The 20688-nt window shown below is 62.2% G+C and overlaps 4 protein-coding genes across 4 annotated transcripts; 2 read left to right on the forward strand and 2 right to left on the reverse strand.

Annotated features, from left to right (window-relative positions):
• Window positions 1-215: 215 nt before the first annotated feature.
• wis4 (MAP kinase kinase kinase wis4) lies at window positions 216-5725 on the forward strand. Its single transcript, XM_062767041.1, has 6 exons — window positions 216-888; window positions 957-4345; window positions 4387-4618; window positions 4655-4922; window positions 4969-5176; window positions 5226-5725. The coding sequence occupies exons 1-6, from the start codon at window positions 714-716 to the stop codon at window positions 5517-5519; spliced, it is 4566 nt and encodes a 1521-aa protein (XP_062623025.1). The 5' UTR covers window positions 216-713; the 3' UTR covers window positions 5520-5725.
• Window positions 5726-6064: 339 nt separating this feature from the next.
• On the forward strand, window positions 6065-8824 carry PAB1_1 (Polyadenylate-binding protein, cytoplasmic and nuclear). The gene is made up of 3 exons (XM_062767042.1): window positions 6065-6097; window positions 6430-7023; window positions 7080-8824. The coding sequence occupies exons 2-3, from the start codon at window positions 6526-6528 to the stop codon at window positions 8631-8633; spliced, it is 2052 nt and encodes a 683-aa protein (XP_062623026.1). The 5' UTR covers window positions 6065-6097; window positions 6430-6525; the 3' UTR covers window positions 8634-8824.
• On the reverse strand, window positions 8801-10964 carry DDB_G0270104 (putative NADH dehydrogenase). The gene is made up of 8 exons (XM_062767043.1): window positions 10743-10964; window positions 10662-10687; window positions 10305-10451; window positions 9981-10236; window positions 9463-9906; window positions 9177-9426; window positions 9067-9122; window positions 8801-9026 (listed from the first exon to the last, which is right to left on the reverse strand). Exons 1-8 carry the CDS (start codon window positions 10943-10945, stop codon window positions 8900-8902), a joined length of 1509 nt encoding a protein of 502 aa, XP_062623027.1. The 5' UTR covers window positions 10946-10964; the 3' UTR covers window positions 8801-8899.
• A 587-nt stretch (window positions 10965-11551) lies between these two features.
• On the reverse strand, window positions 11552-12802 carry LOC62_01G000597 (uncharacterized protein; the record flags this gene model as incomplete). Its single annotated transcript, XM_062767044.1, has 1 exon — window positions 11552-12802. One exon carries the CDS (start codon window positions 12800-12802, stop codon window positions 11552-11554), a length of 1251 nt encoding a protein of 416 aa, XP_062623028.1.
• Between the last annotated feature and the right edge of the window lie 7886 nt (window positions 12803-20688).

Below are 20688 nucleotides of genomic sequence, written 5' to 3' on the forward strand. Positions count from 1 at the left end.
GGTGCCTCGTTGATTCCCACAACCAGTTATTATGGCGAGTGGGGCGTATGTAAACGGACGTTTAAATGAAAAATGGGCCAGTAATAATAGACAAAGGGGGAGCCATTAGGTTGTCGACGTTGCCGGCAGCAGCAGCAGCAGCGATCAAGCTCCAAGTAAGGTTGCAGCCGCGTATCATCATCATCCATCTGGACCCCTCCCCCCTTTGCCCCTCCCCTCCCCTCACACCAGGTTACGTATCACTTGTGCCATCTCGGTTGTCGACCTCGTCTTCCTCTCTCTCCCTCCCCTGCAGCATCCCACTCGCGTCGCCCTCGTCAACGTCGCCGCGTCGCCGGCGTAGACACACGCACAGAGACAAGGTCACACCGACGAACCCCTAACCCCCGAGACTCCACCCTTCCCTGCGCACTACACTCCTCCCAGCCGTTCGATCTCGATCCAACGCCCTCGGCACGCCGACTCGTCCATCGTCAGTCCACCAACAGCTGGTGCTATCCATACCCATCGATCTTGTCTTGCTCCATCTCACTACTCTCGACGAGATCGCATTCATCGCCAGCGGCCGGCACATATCATAGGCGGTGCCCACTGCCTCCCCCTCCCCCTCCCTCTGGCAGCGCCGGCCGACTCCCAACCCCACCACCACCGACACCGCACTTGACCGACCATTGCCGCGCGCACACCGGACGCCGCCCACCCATGCACCTGCAATGGCGGACCGCTCATCCCCGCTGGCAAACCAGCTGCCCATAGCCGGCGAGCCGTCGTCGTCGGCGTCGTCATCGACAAGTAAGCCGCGCCGAAAGGTGCGCATGTTTGCTGCGCCCAGTCCCGAGTCTAGCACACACGACGAGCTCCCCAAGGAGCCACCAACAGGCGATGACCGTGCGTACTGCCTTAATCTTGGCTTGATCGTTCTTGGCACCGCAGTATTAGCAACTCACACTTTACAGAACCCTCATCATCAGGCCACATGCGGTCCTCGTCCTACTCGGGCCAACCTACGAACCCCCCGTCACGTATCCCCTCTCTCACTTCCTCTGCCCCAAAACTAAACCGCTCGGCGACGTACACTCGCGGTGCGGCCTCAGCCAATGCGGCGCCTCCACCGACACCGGGGCTGAGCGAGTACGAGCAGTGGAAGATCAAGTATGCTGGAGGCGGCAGCGGCCAGCATCAGCGTACCAGCAGCTTGAGACGCAAGCCGGCCCTCCGCGACCCGTACGCCCGGTTAGATAATGACGACGCCGGGTACTCGCGCGGCGTGGACGACTGGCATTCCGACTACGACGACGACGATGACCTGGACCGACCAACGCCAGTGAAGGCGCTTGTGGCCGACGCGGTGCGTTACGCGACGGGCAAGGGAGACGGACAGCTGCCAACGCCGTCCGGTGTCGTTGGTGTGGGTGTGGGACAGCCCAAGTCCCTCATTCTCACGTCGCCGCCCCCAGACGCTGCCGGGCCTGAAACGGCCGAAGGGAAGGAAAGATTGGAATGGCAGAGCATGCTCGCTAGTGTCCTAGGTGGCGACATTCTACGTGGCGAGAGCTCGCGTATCGGTGTCGAACGCCCTTCCAGCGAGTCGTTCCGCAAGGCTCTCAGCCAGAGCTTGTGGTGGCAGATTCGTGCACGCTTGCGCAACCGTTCGGAAGAAGAGGAGAAGCGGATCGTCCAGGCAAGGCGAAACAAGATTGTCGACACGGTGCTCGAGGAGATCGACAAGTTCACCTTTGACGAGACTAGCAATGTCAGCCCCATCGACCAAGTCGCGTACATTCTCGAGAAGCTCGCGATCGTCGAGTCGCTGTATCCCCACCAGGCCGCGCTCCGCCAGGACAAGCCGCTGTATGACTCCGAGTCTTTCCAGGCTCGGATCGACGCGCTGTCTGCGTGGTATTCGGTGGTCGTCCAGTTGAAAGCACAGTTGCTCATCCTCCAGAAGTGGACCGGTACCGACGACCTCGATATCACCCGCCCCAACACCACCAAGGAGAAGGCACTCGTCGGCAAGTCTCGATACCACCCATTGGATAGTAAGGGCCTGGCGCAGGCACAAAACGACCTCGCTGCGGATGACTCAACATTCGTAGACCGTATCCTCAAGGAGGACTCGCTGAGAAGGACGTTTGAGAAGCGTGTCTTCGTTCACCAGATCGCATTGATACAGAACGCCAAACAGACGGTCATTTCTTACTCTCCAGTCTTCGCCGATCTCAAGATCCCAACATTCCAATACGAGCTCGAGCGTATCATCAGCTTCCCTGGCAGACTCATTATCGAAGCCCTCAAGACGCGTCTGAGCGCGGCAGAGAGGCTCTCAGACCCCGACCTTATCATCATCGACGACATGGCAGAAAGCCTGCGAACATCAGTGGCGCTCGCCATTTTCATCCGAAGGCAGTACGAGGAGATTGTCGCCCCGGATCCAGAGCGTCGCTGGGTGATCCCAGAATGCTTCCCGCCTGCCTACAACCAGGTCCTGCTCAACAGCATTGAAATGTTCTTCAAGCTCCTTCACTGGAAGCTCAAGAACAAGAGCAAGAGCATCAACCTCCGCCAGACCGATATCCTCGAGGTCGAGTGGCCCTTCCTTTATGATGCGGCCGAGGCTATTGAGGGTGCAGACCTCATCGTCGCCGAGAGCTTGTGCGTCCTCACCAACAAGCTCATCATCCGAGTCATCAACTACTTCGAGACTTCGTTGAGGGTGCCTGTCCGAATCGACGCGACCAACGGCACCAACCCGAAGGCTGTCACTACGCCGGATCACAAAGGAAGAGATCGCGCACCAGAGCCAATGACCACGGAAGAAATGGTTGTCTTCTTCACCAAACTGCTCGACTCTATCAGGATGAGATATCGCAAGCTGCAGCGTTTTGCCCGTCGCCTCCAACAGAGATTCCACAACTCGGCCGAATACATCTTCGAGGACGATGACACAGAGCTCCTCATCCACCAGCTGCACGAGTCTGGCCACTTCCTGGTCTACACAAGCTTGTACGAGGAGCAAGGCACCTACATCTTTGCCGATGGCTCGCTGTGGGACCGCCCAGAAGACGTCAAGCAGTTACTCTTCCGTGTCTTTGCAAACCACCTGCCCGGCACGTACATGAGGCGGATCAACGACACTCTTGGCGAGCAGAGGGGTAGCGAGTACGACGACGAGGAAGATGAGGACGACGCTCAATATCTCCTCCTGATCTCACCCCGCCAGAACTTTGCTTGGACCGGTGCCGTCATGACTCTCGATGTCGGCAAGGGAGTCAACCTCGGCCTTGAGGACAGCCGCATCCGCCTGGTTGCCGACGGTCCGACTGGCCGCCTCGCATACTGCAAGGCGTTCTTCATGCGCTCGTTCATCGACCCAGAAACAGAGGTGGCTACCCTGCAGCCACTCTGCATCGTCGAGCAGCAGGCACATCTGCCCAAGGTCAACCACGAGCTCAAGAGGATCTCCAGATCCGCCCACCGTCTATCCGAGTACATCATCGAGTCGGCCACGCTTGTGCGGAGGACGCTACGCGGGGACCCTGGCACGCAAGACCTGATCGAAAACTGGTACCTGTTTGCCAGTGATCACGGTCACAGAGCTGCGGTATACATGGACCACTTGGCATGGGCAAGATTCAGCCGATTGCTCATGAGACTGGCCATTGGCTGGGTGAGCTTCATCTGTGACGACTGTGACCCCACCGATCGCAAGACGTTCCGTTGGACTGTCAACGCGCTTGAGTATGCCATGCTCATGACGAGGGGAAACAACATCTTGCATCTCAACACCAATGAGTTTGCCCTTTTGCGAGCCAAGGTCGCCAGCTGCATGTCGCTCCTGATCAGTCATTTTGACATTCTCGGCGCCCGATCAAGCTTGGAAGCCAAGAAGGAGTCGGAGCGCTTGGAGGGCCTGCGTCGAATGCAGCGCATCTTCGAGAGACCCGACGAGGACGACTTCTTCCTGCCTAGAGCCCCAACGCCCGACAGTGCTTCCAAGATGCAGAGCAGGGCAGAGCGCTCCCTGCGTCTGGTGCGCGACGAGCGCCTCGCCCTCATTTCCGACCTCGAGCAGCAGCGTCTGGGCTTGTCGACGGACCAGCACCTTATGGGTCGAGTTCTCGACGAAGAGGTCTCCGAGGACCGCGCTCTCGTCTTCCTTGCCGCCAGTGCCAGCAACATCTCGCTGCGCTGGCAGCAGGGAGGGTTCATTGGCGGTGGTGCGAATGGCTCGGTCTACCTCGGTTTCAACCTGGACTCTGGCGGCATTATGGCTGTCAAGGAGATTCGCGTGCAAGACATTACCAACTCGCCCGCGCTGTACAAACAGATCAAGGACGAGGCAGATGTAAGTTGGGGGCATAATGGACGGGTTACTGACAGCTTCAGGTCATGCAGATGCTCTCGCATCCCAACATTGTCGACTACTACGGCATCGAGGTGCATCGCGACCGTGTCTACATTTTCGAGGAGTACTGCCCAGGTGGCTCGCTTGCCAACCTTTTGGAGCACGGCCGCGTCGAGGACGAGGACGTGATTATGGTGTACGCATGGCAGATGCTGCAGGGATTGCAGTACCTCCATTCTCAAGGCGTCGAGCACAGGGACGTCAAGCCAGACAGTGAGCTGTCGCTTTTGGACCTGAGCTAAACCCCAGACATTCTCCTCGGTGCCAACTCGGTCCTCAAGTTTGTCGATTTCGGTGCTGCCAAGGTCATCATCAAGGGCAATAGGACGATGGCCAAGACGCGTGCGATTTCCAAGTCCAAGTCTGGTGCTGGAACGGACGCAGGCCCGGCAGTGATGAACTCACTGGCAGGCACCCCAATGTACATCGCTCCAGAAGTCATCAAGGGCGGTGCCGGTAGACTTGGCTCGGCGGACATGTGGTCGATGGGCTGTGTGGTCCTTGAGGTCACGACTGGGTGAGTGGCTCAGCACTGGAGATGGGCGATTACTGACGCGTGACAGTCGCAAGCCGTGGTCCAACCTTGACAACGAGTGGGCCATCATGTTCCACATTGGCATCGCCACACAGCATCCGCCACTCCCAGAGCCAGGACAGCTCTCTGAGCTCGGCATTGACTTTATCGAGCAATGCTTGACGCTCGACCCAGAGAAGCGTCCGACTGCGACAGAACTTCTCAACCACCCTTGGCTTGCGCCGATGCGGGAATACGTGCGTTCGGACGGAGATCTTAGCCGGGCGTATTACTGATGCTCCTCAGACTGTTCCTGACCAGTCACCAGCTGGCTCGAGCCTCCCATCGGCGTTCACCGAAGCGGGCGAGCACTACCCGTCTCCTTTGGGCCAACACGAAGTCGTCGTTGAAGATTACGCATCGTACGCTTCGACGCCGCCTACCTCGACACCACCATTGTCGTCGACCATGTCGGCCTCGACGGCAATTACGACGCCTGCACAATCCCCTCTGGTGCCAGTTGGGTGCCCCAAGCCATCCTCATTGTCTGCCTTTGGACCATCAACACTGGCATCCGAGGATCCTGGCCTGCCTGATTAGTTGTGGCAGGCGAGGTGTTGTTGTTGTCCATCACTCTCTCTGGCTTGTTTTCCCCTCTATCCATCATACCCTTCAACCCCTATCCACGTATCTCTTTCTATTCGCTTCTATTCTCATCTCTCGTGTAGTGATTGTGTTGTGTTTGTAAGGAGGCGACAGGGCAAAGCAATAGGAAGTCACAAGTTGCAAAGTATGGCATGCCACAGAGGCAATCACCGCTTGAATTTCCGCCATTGTTGAGTGAGGCCGCCAGCGCCGCCTAGCGAAGGGGGGGGACAATGCGGGGCGGCGTCAATGGTGGCGCCAGTGGCCGAACGACGGAGCGCGTCACATAACGGACAGGTGGTCGCGTGGTGCCTGGCGAGGTGGGTGAAGAATTAATTTGATTCCGTCAGCCCCTCTGGTTCCTTGGTGCTGGAAAGTTGGTGCCACTGCAGGACCAGATTGGGGAGCAGCCCTAGTGCTGGTGCCACCTCTGCTCGCTGGCTGGCTGGCTGCCAGGTTGCCTGCCAAATACCCACCGCTCAACTTCTCTTTCTTCTCAACTCTTACAGAGTTGAATCAGTTGCATCTAACAGGTAAGTGGTTCAATGGCTCTGGGTGGCAACAATCAACGACAACAACGACGACACGCACTGCACACCATTGTCCTCCCCCTCACACACAACCCTTATCCACACGCCGTCACCGTCGCACGACTCGCGACGACCACCAACCCACACAAAGCGTGACTCTTAGCGGCGAATTTTCTTCATCACGTCCCCCCCATCCATCCCTGCCTGCCAAACAAGTCAAGTGACACGCGCTGACCACCACACCTTCCTTTGCATCACTCATCCATCTGCACACCCGTCTGCTGCATATAACTCGTCCCATTATCTCGCTTTCATGGTCTCTTCAATCCGGGCAGCCTCCTAAAAAACCCACGTCAACGCTTCGCTAAATACTACGTGGACGAGCCCACCCAAAACCCGAAAAACCAAAACTACCAACCCAACACTCCAAAATGTCGTCCGAGACCGCTGCCCCCGCCGCCGCCGCGCCGGCCACCTCGCCTTCCCCCGCCGCCGCGCCCATCCCGGCCACTCAGGCCGCTGCCGCTGCTGCTGCCGCCGGTGCTGCGGCCGCCGCTGCCGGCGGCAACGCGCAGCCTGCCCCTACCTCGACCACCGGCGCCCAGCAGCCTGGCAACAGCGCCTCGCTCTACGTCGGTGAGCTCGACCCCTCGGTCACTGAGGCCATGCTCTTCGAGATCTTCAACATGGTCGGCCCTGTCGCGTCCATCCGTGTCTGCCGTGACGCGGTGACGCGCCGCTCGCTCGGCTACGCGTACGTCAACTACCTCAACGCTGCCGACGGCGAGCGTGCCCTCGAGCACCTCAACTACTCTCTTATCAAGAACCGCCCCTGCCGCATCATGTGGTCGCAGCGTGACCCCGCGCTCCGCAAGACTGGCCAGGGCAACATCTTCATCAAGAACCTTGACGACAAGATTGACAACAAGGTGGGTTGGGGAAAGGAAGGGAAGGTTGTGGGGATGGTTTTGTTGACAGACAATAGGCTCTTCACGACACGTTTGCCGCCTTCGGCAACATCCTTTCTTGCAAGGTCGCCACTGACGAGAACGGCAACTCGCGCGGTTTCGCTTTCGTTCACTACGAGACCGGTGAGGCTGCTGACGCCGCCATCAAGGCCGTCAACGGCATGCTCCTCAACGACAAGAAGGTCTACGTTGGCCACCACATCTCGAAGAAGGAGCGTCAGTCCAAGGTCGAGGAGCAGCGTGCCCAGTTCACCAACATCTTCGTCAAGAACCTTGACCCCGAGTTCACCCAGACTGAGCTCGAGGACCTCTTCAAGCCCTTCGGCGAGATTGTCTCGGCTGCCCTCGGCTCGGACGAGGCTGGCTCCTCCAAGGGCTTTGCCTTTGTCAACTTCACCTCTCACGAGGCTGCCCGCGCCGCCGTCGACGAGGTCAACGACCGTGACATCAAGGGCCGCAAGGTCTTCGTCGGCCGCGCCCAGAAGCGTGCCGAGCGTGACGAGGAGCTCCGCCGTGTCCACGAGGAGCGCCGCCTTGAGAACGAGTCGAAGAACGCCGGCGTCAACCTCTACGTCAAGAACATTGACGACGAGTGGGACGACGACCGCCTCCGCACCGAGTTCGACTTTGCCGGTACCATCACCTCGGCCAAGATCATGCGCGACGACAAGGGTGTCTCGCGTGGCTTTGGCTTCGTCTGCTTCTCGCAGCCCGACGAGGCTACCCGTGCCGTCCAGGACATGAACGGCAAGATGATCGGCACCAAGCCCCTCTACGTCTCCCTCGCCCAGAAGAAGGAGGTTCGTCGCCAGGCCCTCGAGTCGCAGATGCAGCAGAGAAACGCTCAGCGTCTCCAGTACGCCGCTGCCAACGGCATGGGTGGCCCCCAGGGCTACATGCAGGCTGCCCCCATGTACTACCCCCCCATGGGCCCTTACGGTGCCCCCATGATGCCCGTTCGTGGCGGTGTCGTCGGCTACCCCGGCGCTCCCCCCATGATGGGTGCCCGCCCCGCTCGCTACCCTCCCTCGGGTCAGCCCGGTGCCCCCGTGCCCATGGGCTACATGCCCCCCAACGCTGGTGGCCCCTACCCCGGCATGCCTGCCAACTACCCGGTCCGCCCCGCTGGCAACGCTCGTCCTCCCACCGCTGCCCCCGGTGGCGCTCGCCCCAACGGCTCGTCGCCCGTCGCTGCCCAGCAGAACCTGCCCCGCGGCCAGATCCCCGCCCGCCCCCAGGTTGACGCCGCGCCTGCCCCCGCCGCCAACACCCTCAACGCCCAGACCCTTGCCCGCGCCTCTGCCGCCGAGCAGAAGCAGATGCTTGGTGAGGCTATCTACCCCCTTATCCACGAGTCGCAGCCCGACCTTGCCGGCAAGATCACCGGCATGCTCCTCGAGATGGACAACGCCGAGCTCCTCCACCTGGTTGAGTCGCCCGCTGCTCTCCAGGAGAAGGTTGACGAGGCCCTCCGTGTCCTTGAGGAGTGGAGCAAGGCCGACGAGGAGGCCGCCAAGGCCGATGCCGAGAAGGCTGAGAAGGCTGAGAAGGCTGAGGAGAAGGCCGAGTAAGCTCTTGCTTACCCCCTTTCTCCTTCTTCTTGACGCGATCCCCCACCCCCTTATCTATCCTTTATTCTCCATGATGCCCTTCTGTATCCTTCCCGCCTAGACCCTGGCTCCTTCGCCTCTCGTGGACCGAGCGCAAGTTTGTGTGGTGTGTACGTTTGAGGGGGGCTGATATGCAACGATATAAGCTCTGAGGGTGTGATGGGAGGTGGCGACGCCACTGTGACGATTTGAACAAGCTGCATCCAAAAAAACAAGAGGACAATATACTAAAACCTGGTGACGTCGCGGCCAAAGAAGTAGGCGAGGGTCCAGTACATTGGTACGAGGATCTGGTTGCGCCACGACATGCTGAGGGTCATGTAGTAGGAGCGCCAGATGAACCACGCGGCGAAGCTGGGGCGTTAGCGGAGTGGTCAACGTCGAACCAACTCACCCAGACAGCTTGGACTTTGGTCCCTCGACGGTAGATCCCGAGCGGTCGACCAGCGCCTGCCGGCAGTCAGTCTCGCGAGCCCTTGCTTGTCGCAGTGACACCGCACGCACCTGCTCCTTGCCGACAAACACCATGCTGCCCTTGTTCTTCCAGCTGAATGGCCCGATCGACTCCGGGGCCTTGCCCATTGAGAGACGCTTGAACTTCTTGTGCATGTAGTGGGCCATCTGGGACGCGACCTGCGCCGTGGCGGGGAGGCGTTGCCCGCTGTCCGGGGTTGAGTTGTCGCCGACCGCGAAGACGTGCGGCATCGGCTTGCCTTGGTCGTCGATCACGCGGAGGTACGGGTCGACGTGGATGCTGGGCGTTAGCTGGGGTACAGGCTGCGGCACGTACGAGTGTGTGTGCGGGTCCTTGGACACGCCCTTGAGGCTATTAACGAACGGGTTGACGCTCAGGCCGGTCGACCACACCAGCATGCCGTACTGCACGCGCTCGACGGTCCCGTCGGCCTTCTTGAGCTCGATCCAGTCGGGGCCAGCAGCGAGGATGTGGCTGTTGCCGCGCACCGTGACGCCGTCGCGCGCAAACTTCTTCTCGGCATAGTGGCGCAGCTCGCCGTCAAAGCTCATGAGGATGCCCGGCGCGACGTCGTACAGCGTGATGCTGGCCAGCCCCCGCAGACGGGGGTACAGCCGGTCGACGTCCTCGGTGATAAAGTCGCACAGCTCGGCGGCGAACTCGACGCCCGTGGGTCCGCCGCCTACCACGCGGAAGGAGAGCAGCGCGCGACGCTCGTCGTCGGTGATGTTGGGCTCCGAGGCGAGTTCGAGGCATTGCCTAAGGGAGCGGCGTCAGCCGCGACCGTCCGTTCGATCGAGTGGGCGAGCCAACGCCCAAACCGCGCCACTTACAACAGCCGCAGCCTGATCCGCCTGGCATCGCGCACATCCTTCAAGAACATGGCGTGCTCGGCGACGCCCGGAGTCCCAAACGATGCGGACCGGCACCCTGTGGCGATGACGAGCGCGTCGTACGGGATGTCATAGTTCTTGCTGAGCTTCTGCTCGGGCAGCAGCGCGACGTCGGTCGCGTCCGACTTGTCGCGCTGGACCTTTGTGTGGTCGGAGAGCGAGGCGGGGGCGACGGTGACGGTCTTGTTGGCAAAGTCTACGCGGCGTGCGTTAGCACGCCGTCTGCCGGGTGATGGCCATGGGCTGGTAGGCGATGCCACTCACCAACGCTCTCAGCACGCGCCTGCGCATACTCGACCCCCTCGATACTCCGCACCGGCTCGGTCGCGCACCGGAACTCGAGCGTGCCGGTAGTTGTGGAGGCGAGGAAGGGCGTGAAGGAGAAGTACGAGTTGGGGGAGACGACCGTGACTGAGAAGCAAGTGAGCGGTGAGCGGCGGGGAGCATAGCGAGCTGCCGCGGGCTTGAGCTGGGGCGAGGTGTGAGAGAGCGAAGCCAGGCCACGGGTACGTCGAGCAGCCGGCGAAGCACGAGCTCCTCAGCCTCAGACACCCATGCTTGCTCGTTGAGTGTAGCCGCACCGCACCCGCTAGCTCGTCGCCGCGGCCACACAGGACTCACCATCATAGAACGACTTGTCGATTTTCCTATGCCATTGTCAGCTCGCCCGCCCAGCGACCGCACACAAGCCGGTCGACCCACCGAGCGAGATTGTACCCCGCCCACCCGGACCCGAGGATGACGATGCGGCCCTTACGCTCGATCACGGTGGTCGAGGACATGAAGGACGCGAGGGGCGCCGTCGCGGGCGTACTCGTGCTCGTGCTCGCGTGCCGGCGCAGAGGGTGGGCGACGAGGTGGCGCAGCGAGGTGGCGCTGGCCCTTGTTGTGGTGAGGGGCAGCATTGTGTGTGTAGTGGTGAGATGGGGGCGTTGAGAAGAAGACAACAAGTGACTACCTGCTTTATTGACACGGCGTAATGTGGCTTTACGATGCCCTGGTTACATTGATACGATACCCGCACACGGACAGTGCATGTTCCGAGGTCCGACGTCGCTCTTTTCTCATCGGAAGACGTAGACACAGAGACAAACAGGACCTTGGTATCACTTTAGGTGGGCACTAAATGACATCACTGGCGCACGGAGATCGAGTCGGGTGCCCGGCTATCAATCTGTATTTCGGAGCAAGTCGCGGAGACGTTCGAGTCGTGCCGGGCGCCCGTCGGCGCGCGCTATTTGGTTATAAGAGGTGGCATGCGGCATGCAGAGGGGAGGTATTTGGTAAACGCGTTGCATTCAATGCTGCTGCTGGCGTGAGTTTTTGGTTTAAGAGGAGGGCTGGAGCTTGCGTGTGGCGCCGGCAGCGCGGCATACCGTCGTTGGCAGAGATAACGCGCTGGCGCACTGCCGCCCCGTCGTGGCGGCCCGTCACCGGCAGCGCGCCACACTGAGTAAACCAAGTCACCATGCAATGCATTGATCGTCTGTGCGCGCGCCACTACGGTCTAGCTACACCAGCACGAACGGCCCCAGCTCAGCCGCAGCGGAGCGGGGCAGCGCGCGGCTCCACTCGGTGTAGTCGGGTATCATCCCTGCCTCGTTATCACCCTCAGTCCTCTGGCCGGGGAGGATGCCCCCCGCGGTGTGTTCGCTGCCGAAGACATAGACGTCGACGAGGCGGCTCGCACGGAGCCAGCGCGCGAGCGCGAGCGCGCGCGTGTGCGGCGCCGCGTCGACGAGCACCACGCGCGACCGGTACACGGGCGTGTACTCGTCTATGCTCTCGATGTACTGCCCGCCCGGGACGTGCCGGACGCGCGCAGCGGCCGCGGGCGACAGAAGGGGGTACGATGTGCCAGCGACGAGACGCGGGTCGAGGAGGTACGTCGTGCGGTCGGGTTCCGCGAGCCACTTGTCGACCGTCGATGGGTCGGCGCGCGGGATGCCGCCGGTCGCTGGGTGGTCCTCCAGCGCGTGGGTCGTAGGGAGTGGGGGAACCGGCGCACTGCCCGGCTCCAGCTCGCCCCCGGCCTCGACCCACGCCTGCGTTCCCCCCTCGAGGAAGTACGCCGGGTTAGGCAGCCCCCACCACTGGAGGGACGCGGCGCCGAATTGGCCGCGGGTACGGTATGCGCATGTGATGACGACTGGGCGGGCTGGGTCGGCGTCGACCCCGGCCTCGCGCGCCTGGGCAGCCAGGAGCGCCGGCACGGACGCGACCAGCTCGCCGCCTGGCAGGCCGAGCGCGCCGGGGATGGTCGCGCGCGCGTACTCTGCCCCCGAGCGCACGTCGAGCAATAGCGGCGGCAGCGCGCCGGCCGCCTCCGCCTTTTCGCGCGCAGCGAGCAGGTCGGCGGGCGCCCAGATCCGCTCCGAGAGGACCGCCTCGCGCCCGGCCTCCGCGAGCGCCTTGGACGGGCCCGCGACGTGCCGGAAGGCGCTGTAGCCTGCCTGCGTCCACGCGTCAAGCCCGCCGTCGAGCACGCGCACGTCGGTGAACCCCCAGGCGCGCCACGCGTCCGCGTCGGCACTGACGGCAGGCTCGTCGCCCGTGAGCACGACGAGCGTGCCCTTCCGCGGCACGACCGCCTCTGCGCGTTCCCGCCGGCCGGGCCACGACAGCGGGAGGTACGCCGCGTGGAAGATGTGCGCCGCACGGATGGCCGCCTCGTCGCGTACGTCGAAGAGCGCGAGCTCGCCGTCCGAGTCGAGCGCCGCGCGCAGGGCTTGGGGCGTGATAGTGGTCACTGCGGCGGGCATGATGGTGAGAGTTGATGTCGATGCATGGGGTCAGTGAGCGAGTATTCGGATTGATATATTGTTGTTGCATGTCGCATCGATCACATCATCACCACACGACCGACTTTGCGGCTCGGCAGTGGCGCCGGCGGCAAGTGGCGGATACATCCGGTCGTGGCCCCCTCCCTCCTTCCTCACCATCCCTCCTTCTCGCACTCGTCAGCCCAGAACGCAGCCCACATCTCATCGCTCATACGGCGGCGGCGCGTCGTATGGCGCGCGGTGTCGTCTTCATCTTCCTCTCGCGGGCGCTTACGCGAGCGCGGTGTACCACCTTGCGGGCGTCAGCCGAGACTTCCCGCTCGCTGGCTGCCTGCCTCACCGCCGCCCTCGTCGCCCGCCAGCGCCGACAGGAATGCCACAGCGCCCCAGATATCAGACGTCACCATCCCGCGCGGGAGGTACGTCAGCGCCATGCCGAGCCGCTCGACGACGTAGCGCGGGGGGGGTGGGGGCGGGCGTGTGGAGGAGCTCCTCGCGGCTGCCGTGGGGTCGCCGCGCTCGGCGTCGCTGCCGGCTAGGTGCCGGATGTGTGATGTCCACTCGTCTGGAGTTGACGCTGGGCGCTGGGGGGTGCGGAAGATGTAGCTCGGTGGCGGAGGGGTGCGGGGTGGCGAGCTGTGCCGAGTGCCGCGGTCGCTTTCCTGCCCCGTCTGTGGGCCTCGCGTGGCGTCGTCGTCTTGACTCGCCTGCTCGGCCAGTGGCACGGGTGACGACGGGCGTGATGCTGCCACGGCGGCGGCGGCGGTCGCCTCTTCGATGGCGCGCTCGACAGGTGGTGTCGATGAGCTCATGGTCAAGATGGTTGAGGAGCGCGTCCGCATCCTGTTCCCTCCGGCGGCATGTTATACCCTCCTTACTCGTCTCGTCAGCCAGCCTCGGCCTCGACTGAGATCGACACAACATGCCTTCACGACACGACTCTCATGCCCAGACTCCATCCACACAGATGAGTTGTCCGCGCCGCACACAAACACGCCACACACTCGGGCACGCTGCGCGTGCCCTCGTGCCCTCGCTTTGTCCGATGCAACGATCCATAGATACTACAGGGCTATAACTTATCCAAAATGCAGGAAACAACTACACTCCTCACTCTCTACACCACCGCCTATGCGACGCACGAGTCGTCCCAGAACGTCTTGCCGCTGACCGTGGGCTTGACGACACCTGCACGCACAGTCCAGTCACCAAAGCGCTCGCCCTCGAAGCGCTCGGTCGCCCAGCGCTTGATAAGCGGCGTGAGGATGGCAATGATCTCGGGCTCGGTCACGCTCTCGCGGAACGGCTTGTTGAGGCGCTCACCCAGGTGCGAGCCACCCAGCATCATCATGTACGAGCCGGGGGCCTTGCCGACGAAGGCGACCTCGGCCGCCCAGGGGCGCGAGCAGCCGTTGGGGCAGCCCGACATGCGCATGACGAGCGCGTCGTGGCCCACACCGGCCTCCTCGCAGATCTTCTCGACCTTGTCGATGAGGAGAGGCAGGTAGCGCTCCGACTCGGCCATGGCGAGACCACAGGTGGGGAAGGCGACACATGCCGACGACGAGAGACGGAGGGCAGAGTGGTTGACGTTGTCCAGGCCCCACTTGGAAAGCAGGCGCTTGATCTCGGGCAGCTCGGCGTCCTCGACCTCGGACAGGATGACGTGCTGGTTGGCAGTGAGGCGGAAGGTACCCTTGTGGACCGAGGCAATCTCACGGAGACCAGTCTTGAACTGGTGGCGAGACGAGTCCTCGACACGGCCGTTCTCAATGAAGAGCGTGAAGTGGTGCTTGCCGTCGCTGCCAGTCTTCCAGCCAAACTCGTCAAGGTTCGAGTCAAAGGTGTAGGGGCGGGCGGGGGCGAAGGGCTTCTTCATGCGCTTCTCAACCTCCGACTTGAAGAGAGGAAGGCCGAGACGGTCGACAGTGTACTTGAGACGCGCGTTCTTGCGGTCCTTGCGGTTACCGTGGTCACGCTGGGTGAGCATGATGGCCTCGGCGGCGAGGACACCGTCCTCGGCAGTGACGAAACCAAGGACGTCACCGAGACGGGGGTACGTCTTCTTGTTCGAGTGGGTGACACCCATACCACCACCAGCCGAGACGTTGTAACCAATGACCTGGTCGTTCTCAACGACGGCAATGAAGCCAACGTCGTTGGTGAAGACGTCGACGGCGTTGTCGGGGGGAACAGCGACGGCAATCTTGAACTTGCGGGGCAGGTAGAAGGGGCCGTAGAGGGGCTCGAGCTCCTGGAGAGCGCCAGAGTAGACGGGCTTCTTGTCGAGCCAGATCTCGTGGTAGGCCGAGGTCTTGGGGAGCAGGTGCTCCGAGATCGACTTGGCAAAGTTGTACACCGTGTCGTGGACGGGCGAGAGGCCGGGGTTGACCGAGCAGAGGACGTTACGGTTGACGTCACCGCAGGCGGCGATGGTGTCGAGGAGCGCGCGGTTGATCGACTGCATGGCGGGCTTGAGGTGCTTCTTGACGACACCGTGGAACTGGAAGGTCTGACGGGTCGTGAGCTTGAAGGTCGAGTTGCCGTGCTCGTCGGCGATGCGGTCCATGTCGAGCCACTGCGAGGGCGTGCAGACACCTCCGGGGAGACGAACACGGATCATGAACGAGTAGGCGGGCTCGAGACCCTGGGCCTGGAGCGACTCGCGAATGTCACGGTCGTCCTGCATGTAGGTTCCGTGGAACTTGGTGAGCTGCTGGTCCGAGGCGCCAATGGCACCGGTGCTGCTGTCGGCAAGACCCTCGAGGATGGTACCGCGGAGGTAGTTGGAGGCAATCTTGATGTGCTCGTTGGCAATGACCTCCTCGACAACCTCCTCGACCTCGACCGAGTCGACGCCGAGGCCCTTCCAGAGACCAGCCTCGAAGGGCTTGTAGCCAGTCTGGAATCCATCGGGGTCCGAGTCGTCTCCGAGACCAAGGGGCGAGAGCTCCTGGGCGCCGAGGGCGATAAGCTTGGCAAAGAGGTCCTTTCCAGGCTTGTTGTAGTAGATGTAGTCCTCCTTGCGGGGCCAGTACTTGGAGTCACCCATACCAAAGACGGTGATCTTGGTGTCGGCGAGCTGGGTCTTGCCAATCTTGGCGTCGATCTTGGGCAGGGCCTTGAAGAAGTCACGGGCGTTCTGAGGGGGCTCACCCTGGCCAGCGGTTGAGGAGACGATGGCAACGTTGGACTCGACCGAGAGCTGGCCGACAATGTCACCGGCGATCGAGTCGAGGACACGGAGCTCGGCAGCGACACCGCGCATCTTGGCGCGCGACACGAGGCGCTTGGCGACCTTCTCGGCATTGCCGCCGTCCGAGGCGAAGAGGACGAGGAGGCCGGGGCCGTCAAGCGAGTTGAGGAGGCGGTCGTAGGCCTCACGGGCCTTCTTCTTGCGGGCAGCAACGAGGTCGGTGCCGGCCGACGAGGTGACCTTGGCGTCAATGGTGGGCTCGGCGAGGGTGAGCTGCGAGAGGTGGCTCTGGCGGTCAAGGAACTCGGAGAGAGCGTTCTTGATGTGGGGAGCGTCAAGCGAGAAGCGCTTGTCGTCGGCGAGCTTGGGGTTCCAGCGGAACAGAGGCCACCAGCCGCCGGCGACGGCGCGCTTGGTCTCACGAAGGCGCTCGAGAGGGCCGGCCTTCTCGTCACCACCAATGGCGGAGCCGTCCTCCTTCTCACCCCAGGGGAGGTAGGCGAGGACAAGAGCGGGTCCAGAGTACTCCTCGGCCTCGCGCATGGCGTTGATCACACCAGCGTAGTCAGAGTAGACGGCGACCGAGGCAACGTAGACGTCGCCGAGGTTGAGGGCGTAGAGCGCGAGGTCCTTCTTGCGCTCGCGCTGCTGCTGCTGAGCAAGGGGCGAGAAGGGCGAGGGCTGGGTCTCGTAGACAAGAAGGTTGATGTCGAGGCCCGAAACGAGGGCGTGGTGGAGACCCGACGAGGCGAGGTCGGCAGCCCACGAGTTGGAGACAGCGATCCAGAGGGTGCGCTTGGCCCAGTGGCCCTTGGCGCCGAGGGCGACAATCTCGACCTCGGCGGGGTTGGCGCCCTTGCCGAGGGCAGCGGCGGCCTTCTCGCCGGCAGCGGCCGACTTCTTGTCGTCCTTGGCGAGGAGCCAGTCACCGAGGGCGGCGTGGACCTCCTTGCGGGTGTCGTTGGCCTTGAGGACCTGCTTGACGAGCTCGATGAGGCGGTTGCGCTCGTTGCGGATGGCGACCGCCTTGCCGAACGCGTAGAGGGGCGAGGTGGTCTCGTTGGCCGCGAGGTGGACGGGGTCGTTGAGAATCTCGAGCGGGTGGGGCGAGGTCTCGAGGAGCGACGTGTACTGCGACTCGGCGGTGGGGACGACGATCGAGCTCGAGGGGATCTCGGGGTGGGGGCCGGGCGCGCCGACACGGGCAACAGGCGCCGACGAGTTGATCGCGCCGTCGAGCTGGCCAATCGCCTCGTTGCTGGCAACGAGCACAGAGCGGACGTTGACGTCAAGGCCGTCGGTAACGTCGACGACCTGGGCCCAGGCGGCGCCGTACTTGCCGGCAGCGGCCTCGACAACAACAAACTCCTTGCCCTTGATGCCGCGGATCTTCTCGCGGGGGAGGGGCGAAGCGAGCGCAATGTCAATCACGTTCGCGGCCTTGACCACGGCAGGGAGGAAGTTGAGCACGACGCGGTCGCCCTCGCCGGGGACCTGGGTGAACGCGCGCTGGGGGCGGCGGGTGAGCTTGAGGAGAGAGAGCGACGCGGCGTCGAACGCAGCGACGAGCTGGTCCTCAAACGTCGTGTTCTCGTCCGCAGGGCGAGGCGAGGCAGGGCTCGAGAGCCACGCCTCGGCGTCCTTGACCGTGTCAAGGTGGCCCTGGAGGGCAGGCGCCGAGATGAAGTGGTAGACAACCGCGCCGAGGGTCTGCGCGAGGCGGAGGGCGAGGATGGCGTGGTCGTAGGCCTCCTGCGCGGTGCGCGAGATGAGGCTCACGGCCTTGGGGGAGCGCGGGGCAGTCGCAGCCTCGGCGCCGAGCACGTGGATGACGGCGTCCTTCTCGGGCGTTGGGAGCGACGCGAGGAACGTCGGCGTCGTCAGGAGCGACGTGCCGGCCGGCAGAGGAAGGTAGGGGTTGAGCGGGGCCGAGGCGGCGGGCGCATCACCGCCCAATGGGTGGTGCACCGTGGCCGAGAGGCTTGCGAGCGCGGCAACAAGGGACATGGTGTCTGGGGGTTGGTGTCAGTGGCGCTCTGTGTGATGGTGGTGCCAGCGCCACACTGCTGCTGCTACGTACCAGTCCGTTCGGTGGCCTCGCTGAGCGATGTGGGCTCGCAGAGTGATGATGAGGAGTTAAGAACAAGTAGCGACGGCGGTGATATGCCGCCCTCGTCTCTCAAGGACTTGTTCGTTCTGTACGGGCTTGGTGGTGCTCGTGTCGTCAGTATCCAACTTTCGTTTTGGGAGTATCCGGCGTATCACGACATCACAGTTACAGTGGGATTCCGAACATTTGGGAGCCTGACACGAAGCAAAGAGTGCTGGATGTGAGGCTGACACTCAAAGATACGACGAATGGCCGATGGCGTGATCGGCACAGTAAAGCCAGCCCAGGGCGTCATCGGTCCGGACGTAGCCAGTCAAAACGGGCCAGTTTCAAAGTGACTATTAGCACAACGGTGACCCAATTAGGCAAAGTTCTAATCACATGCTAATAGCTTCGGCTGTACCCGTCCGTGCGATCTGGAATTTGACCTTAGCCGTGGACAGGCCCCAGCATGCCCCGCACCGCCGAGCCCATAACGTGCTCGCTGCCAGCCTACGAATAGCTTGGCGAGTATGTGGTGCGGGCTATGTCCACTGGCAGGTCGTGGGAAGTGAGCGACGGGCGGCTGGCTGACATCGCTGGCGTGCTGGATGGACTGGCCATTATTCCATTCCACTCGCGCGCGCTATCTCGGCGATGCGCAGTGCACAGACGTCAGTTGAAGAGTTCGGAATACAGAACCAATGACGAGCGAGCTCGAGCAGCGTTCATTGTTCGGCATTTTGGAGCTGGAGCGCGGTATGCTGTGCTGTGCTCTGTTGTTTCTGCTTGTTGTGGAGTATACGGGAGGTGTTAGGTTCAAGACATGCATGGGAGTGTGGGAGTGGGGGCTGCGAGCGATGGCGAGCGAGGTGGCAGTGGCTCATGGCGGCTTGCTGGAAATGGTGATGCTGGCGGGTGGAGGTGGGAGGTGGAGGAAGGCCGAAACAATGATTATGTAAGATGGGAGACTTTGATTATGTAATATTCAAGACCTTGTCGAGTGGGGGGTTGATTTTCGGTGAGACATGGTGGCCACGTTTGGCATCCTCGAAGCCGCCCAACTTGCCATCTTGGTATGCATCCGACTGCGTGCTCACAACGAGGGCCAGGGGAGCTCATCCCGCTACTGCGGACTGGCACAACTGAAACTCGCCCTCCTGGCTGCTGCGGCGACAACGAGACAAACAGCCACCCACCCACGGCCGAAGTGGCGCCGTCGATCCCGCCACACTACATGGGCCATTTATACACACGCGCACAGGCTCTCTCGGGTCTCGGTGTGCGGTATTCCCAGCGGCCGAGATCCAACTTTGCAGGGAGTGAGTGAGTCGCATTCCGCTCTCTGCTCAATGAAGAAATGAGTCACGGCCTACTCACTCATTACCCGGCGACCAACAGCAATATCGCAGTCGGACTGTATCAGGGCGGGCAGTCGCAGCGTGGCGTCGCACGCCGAGAATAACCTCTGCGGTATTGTCTCACTCGCTTGCTCACTACCACTCCCTGTAATGAGTTTCAGCCATCAGCTACATCATCATCGTGACTGACCCCGGCGTCACCGGTCATCGGATGCACACTCGTCGTCGTGTGTCCTTGGTGTCACCGCTCGTCACAGCTACACCAAGCTACAGTGGAGAGTTTAGATGGAGCCTCGGTAGTCGGCTACAGTACATTTGTGGGGTCGGTGCTACATAGCGCACCTGGCACACCTAGCGCACATTGTACTCCACCCCCGCCCGACCCGAAGCATCCCGGTTGTGATGGCACCTAGTCCCAGACGACGACGTCAGAGCACATCCACTATTATCCCGGCTAGCTGCGGCGGCCTACTTGTCCCGGGGGTCGCCTAGCTGGTTTCGCGACCACATTAGTCGTTGGCCCTGGGTTTCGTCTGGGCAGCGAGCGGGCAAGCGACGTAGTGGGCACACAGAGCACGAGGTGGTTCGGCGGGACCGTCATCGGGACATTACAATCGCCTCAGCTGACACTGATTGCGGTGTGAGTTTGAAGATGCTGCTTGCTGGCGCTCCCTTGCATCCGAGCCACACCACCCACACCACTCACGCCCACACCACTGGATTCGCCGAAGACACTCCGTCGACCTCAGAGCCGTGGGCTCACGGGACGCAGCGTCTCGTAACTCGCCGCCCCCATGCGGTTGCTGTGGTGCATGCATGTGCGCGTGCCCGAGTGGAGACTGCGGGATGTCTAAGTTGTGCGGCACGACATGCCGTTATCTCTGCGTTCTGAAATCTATTTTCGAGGTCGCCCAGTGTGCGTCGTACTCGCTTGTAGTGTCCGCAGATGGGTGTTCACACAGCCGATGCGCGGAAGCTCAGGACTGGGTGTGTGGGCCTTGGGGTGCGAGTGGTGCTAGACGCCGCCGCCACTGGAGCTTGCTGACGCCATACAGACAGACGCACGACAACGACGACGCCTCTGGGCGGGTTGGTTCCAGCCTTGTTCTTTGTTATCTATCGCCTATCTTGTCCGTCCTCAGTTCGCTGGAACGTCGAGCAGCCCGTCGAGCCAGCCCGCCGAACATGTCGAGCGAACACAAAAAAGTCCGGTAGCCCC

Source organism: Vanrija pseudolonga, chromosome 1 (genome assembly GCF_020906515.1).
Source record: "Vanrija pseudolonga chromosome 1, complete sequence".
Taxonomy (NCBI): domain Eukaryota; kingdom Fungi; phylum Basidiomycota; class Tremellomycetes; order Trichosporonales; family Trichosporonaceae; genus Vanrija; species Vanrija pseudolonga.

Bases quoted from the DNA above. Each gene is read 5' to 3' on its own strand.
- PAB1_1 (XM_062767042.1), top strand. From the start codon at position 6,526: ATGTCGTCCGAGACCGCTGCCCCCGCCGCCGCCGCGCCGGCCACCTCG. The intron at 7,024-7,079 runs GTGGGTTGGGGA...GACAGACAATAG, and splicing joins ACGACAAGATTGACAACAAG to GCTCTTCACGACACGTTTGC.
- DDB_G0270104 (XM_062767043.1), bottom strand. From the start codon at position 10,945: ATGCTGCCCCTCACCACAACAAGGGCCAGCGCCACCTCGCTGCGCCAC. The intron at 9,907-9,980 runs GTAAGTGGCGCG...CCGCTCCCTTAG, and splicing joins CGGATCAGGCTGCGGCTGTT to GCAATGCCTCGAACTCGCCT. The intron at 9,123-9,176 runs GTGCGTGCGGTG...GACTGCCGGCAG, and splicing joins TGTTTGTCGGCAAGGAGCAG to GCGCTGGTCGACCGCTCGGG.
- wis4 (XM_062767041.1), top strand. From the start codon at position 714: ATGGCGGACCGCTCATCCCCGCTGGCAAACCAGCTGCCCATAGCCGGC. The intron at 4,619-4,654 runs GTGAGCTGTCGC...GCTAAACCCCAG, and splicing joins CAGGGACGTCAAGCCAGACA to ACATTCTCCTCGGTGCCAAC. The intron at 4,923-4,968 runs GTGAGTGGCTCA...GACGCGTGACAG, and splicing joins GTCCTTGAGGTCACGACTGG to TCGCAAGCCGTGGTCCAACC.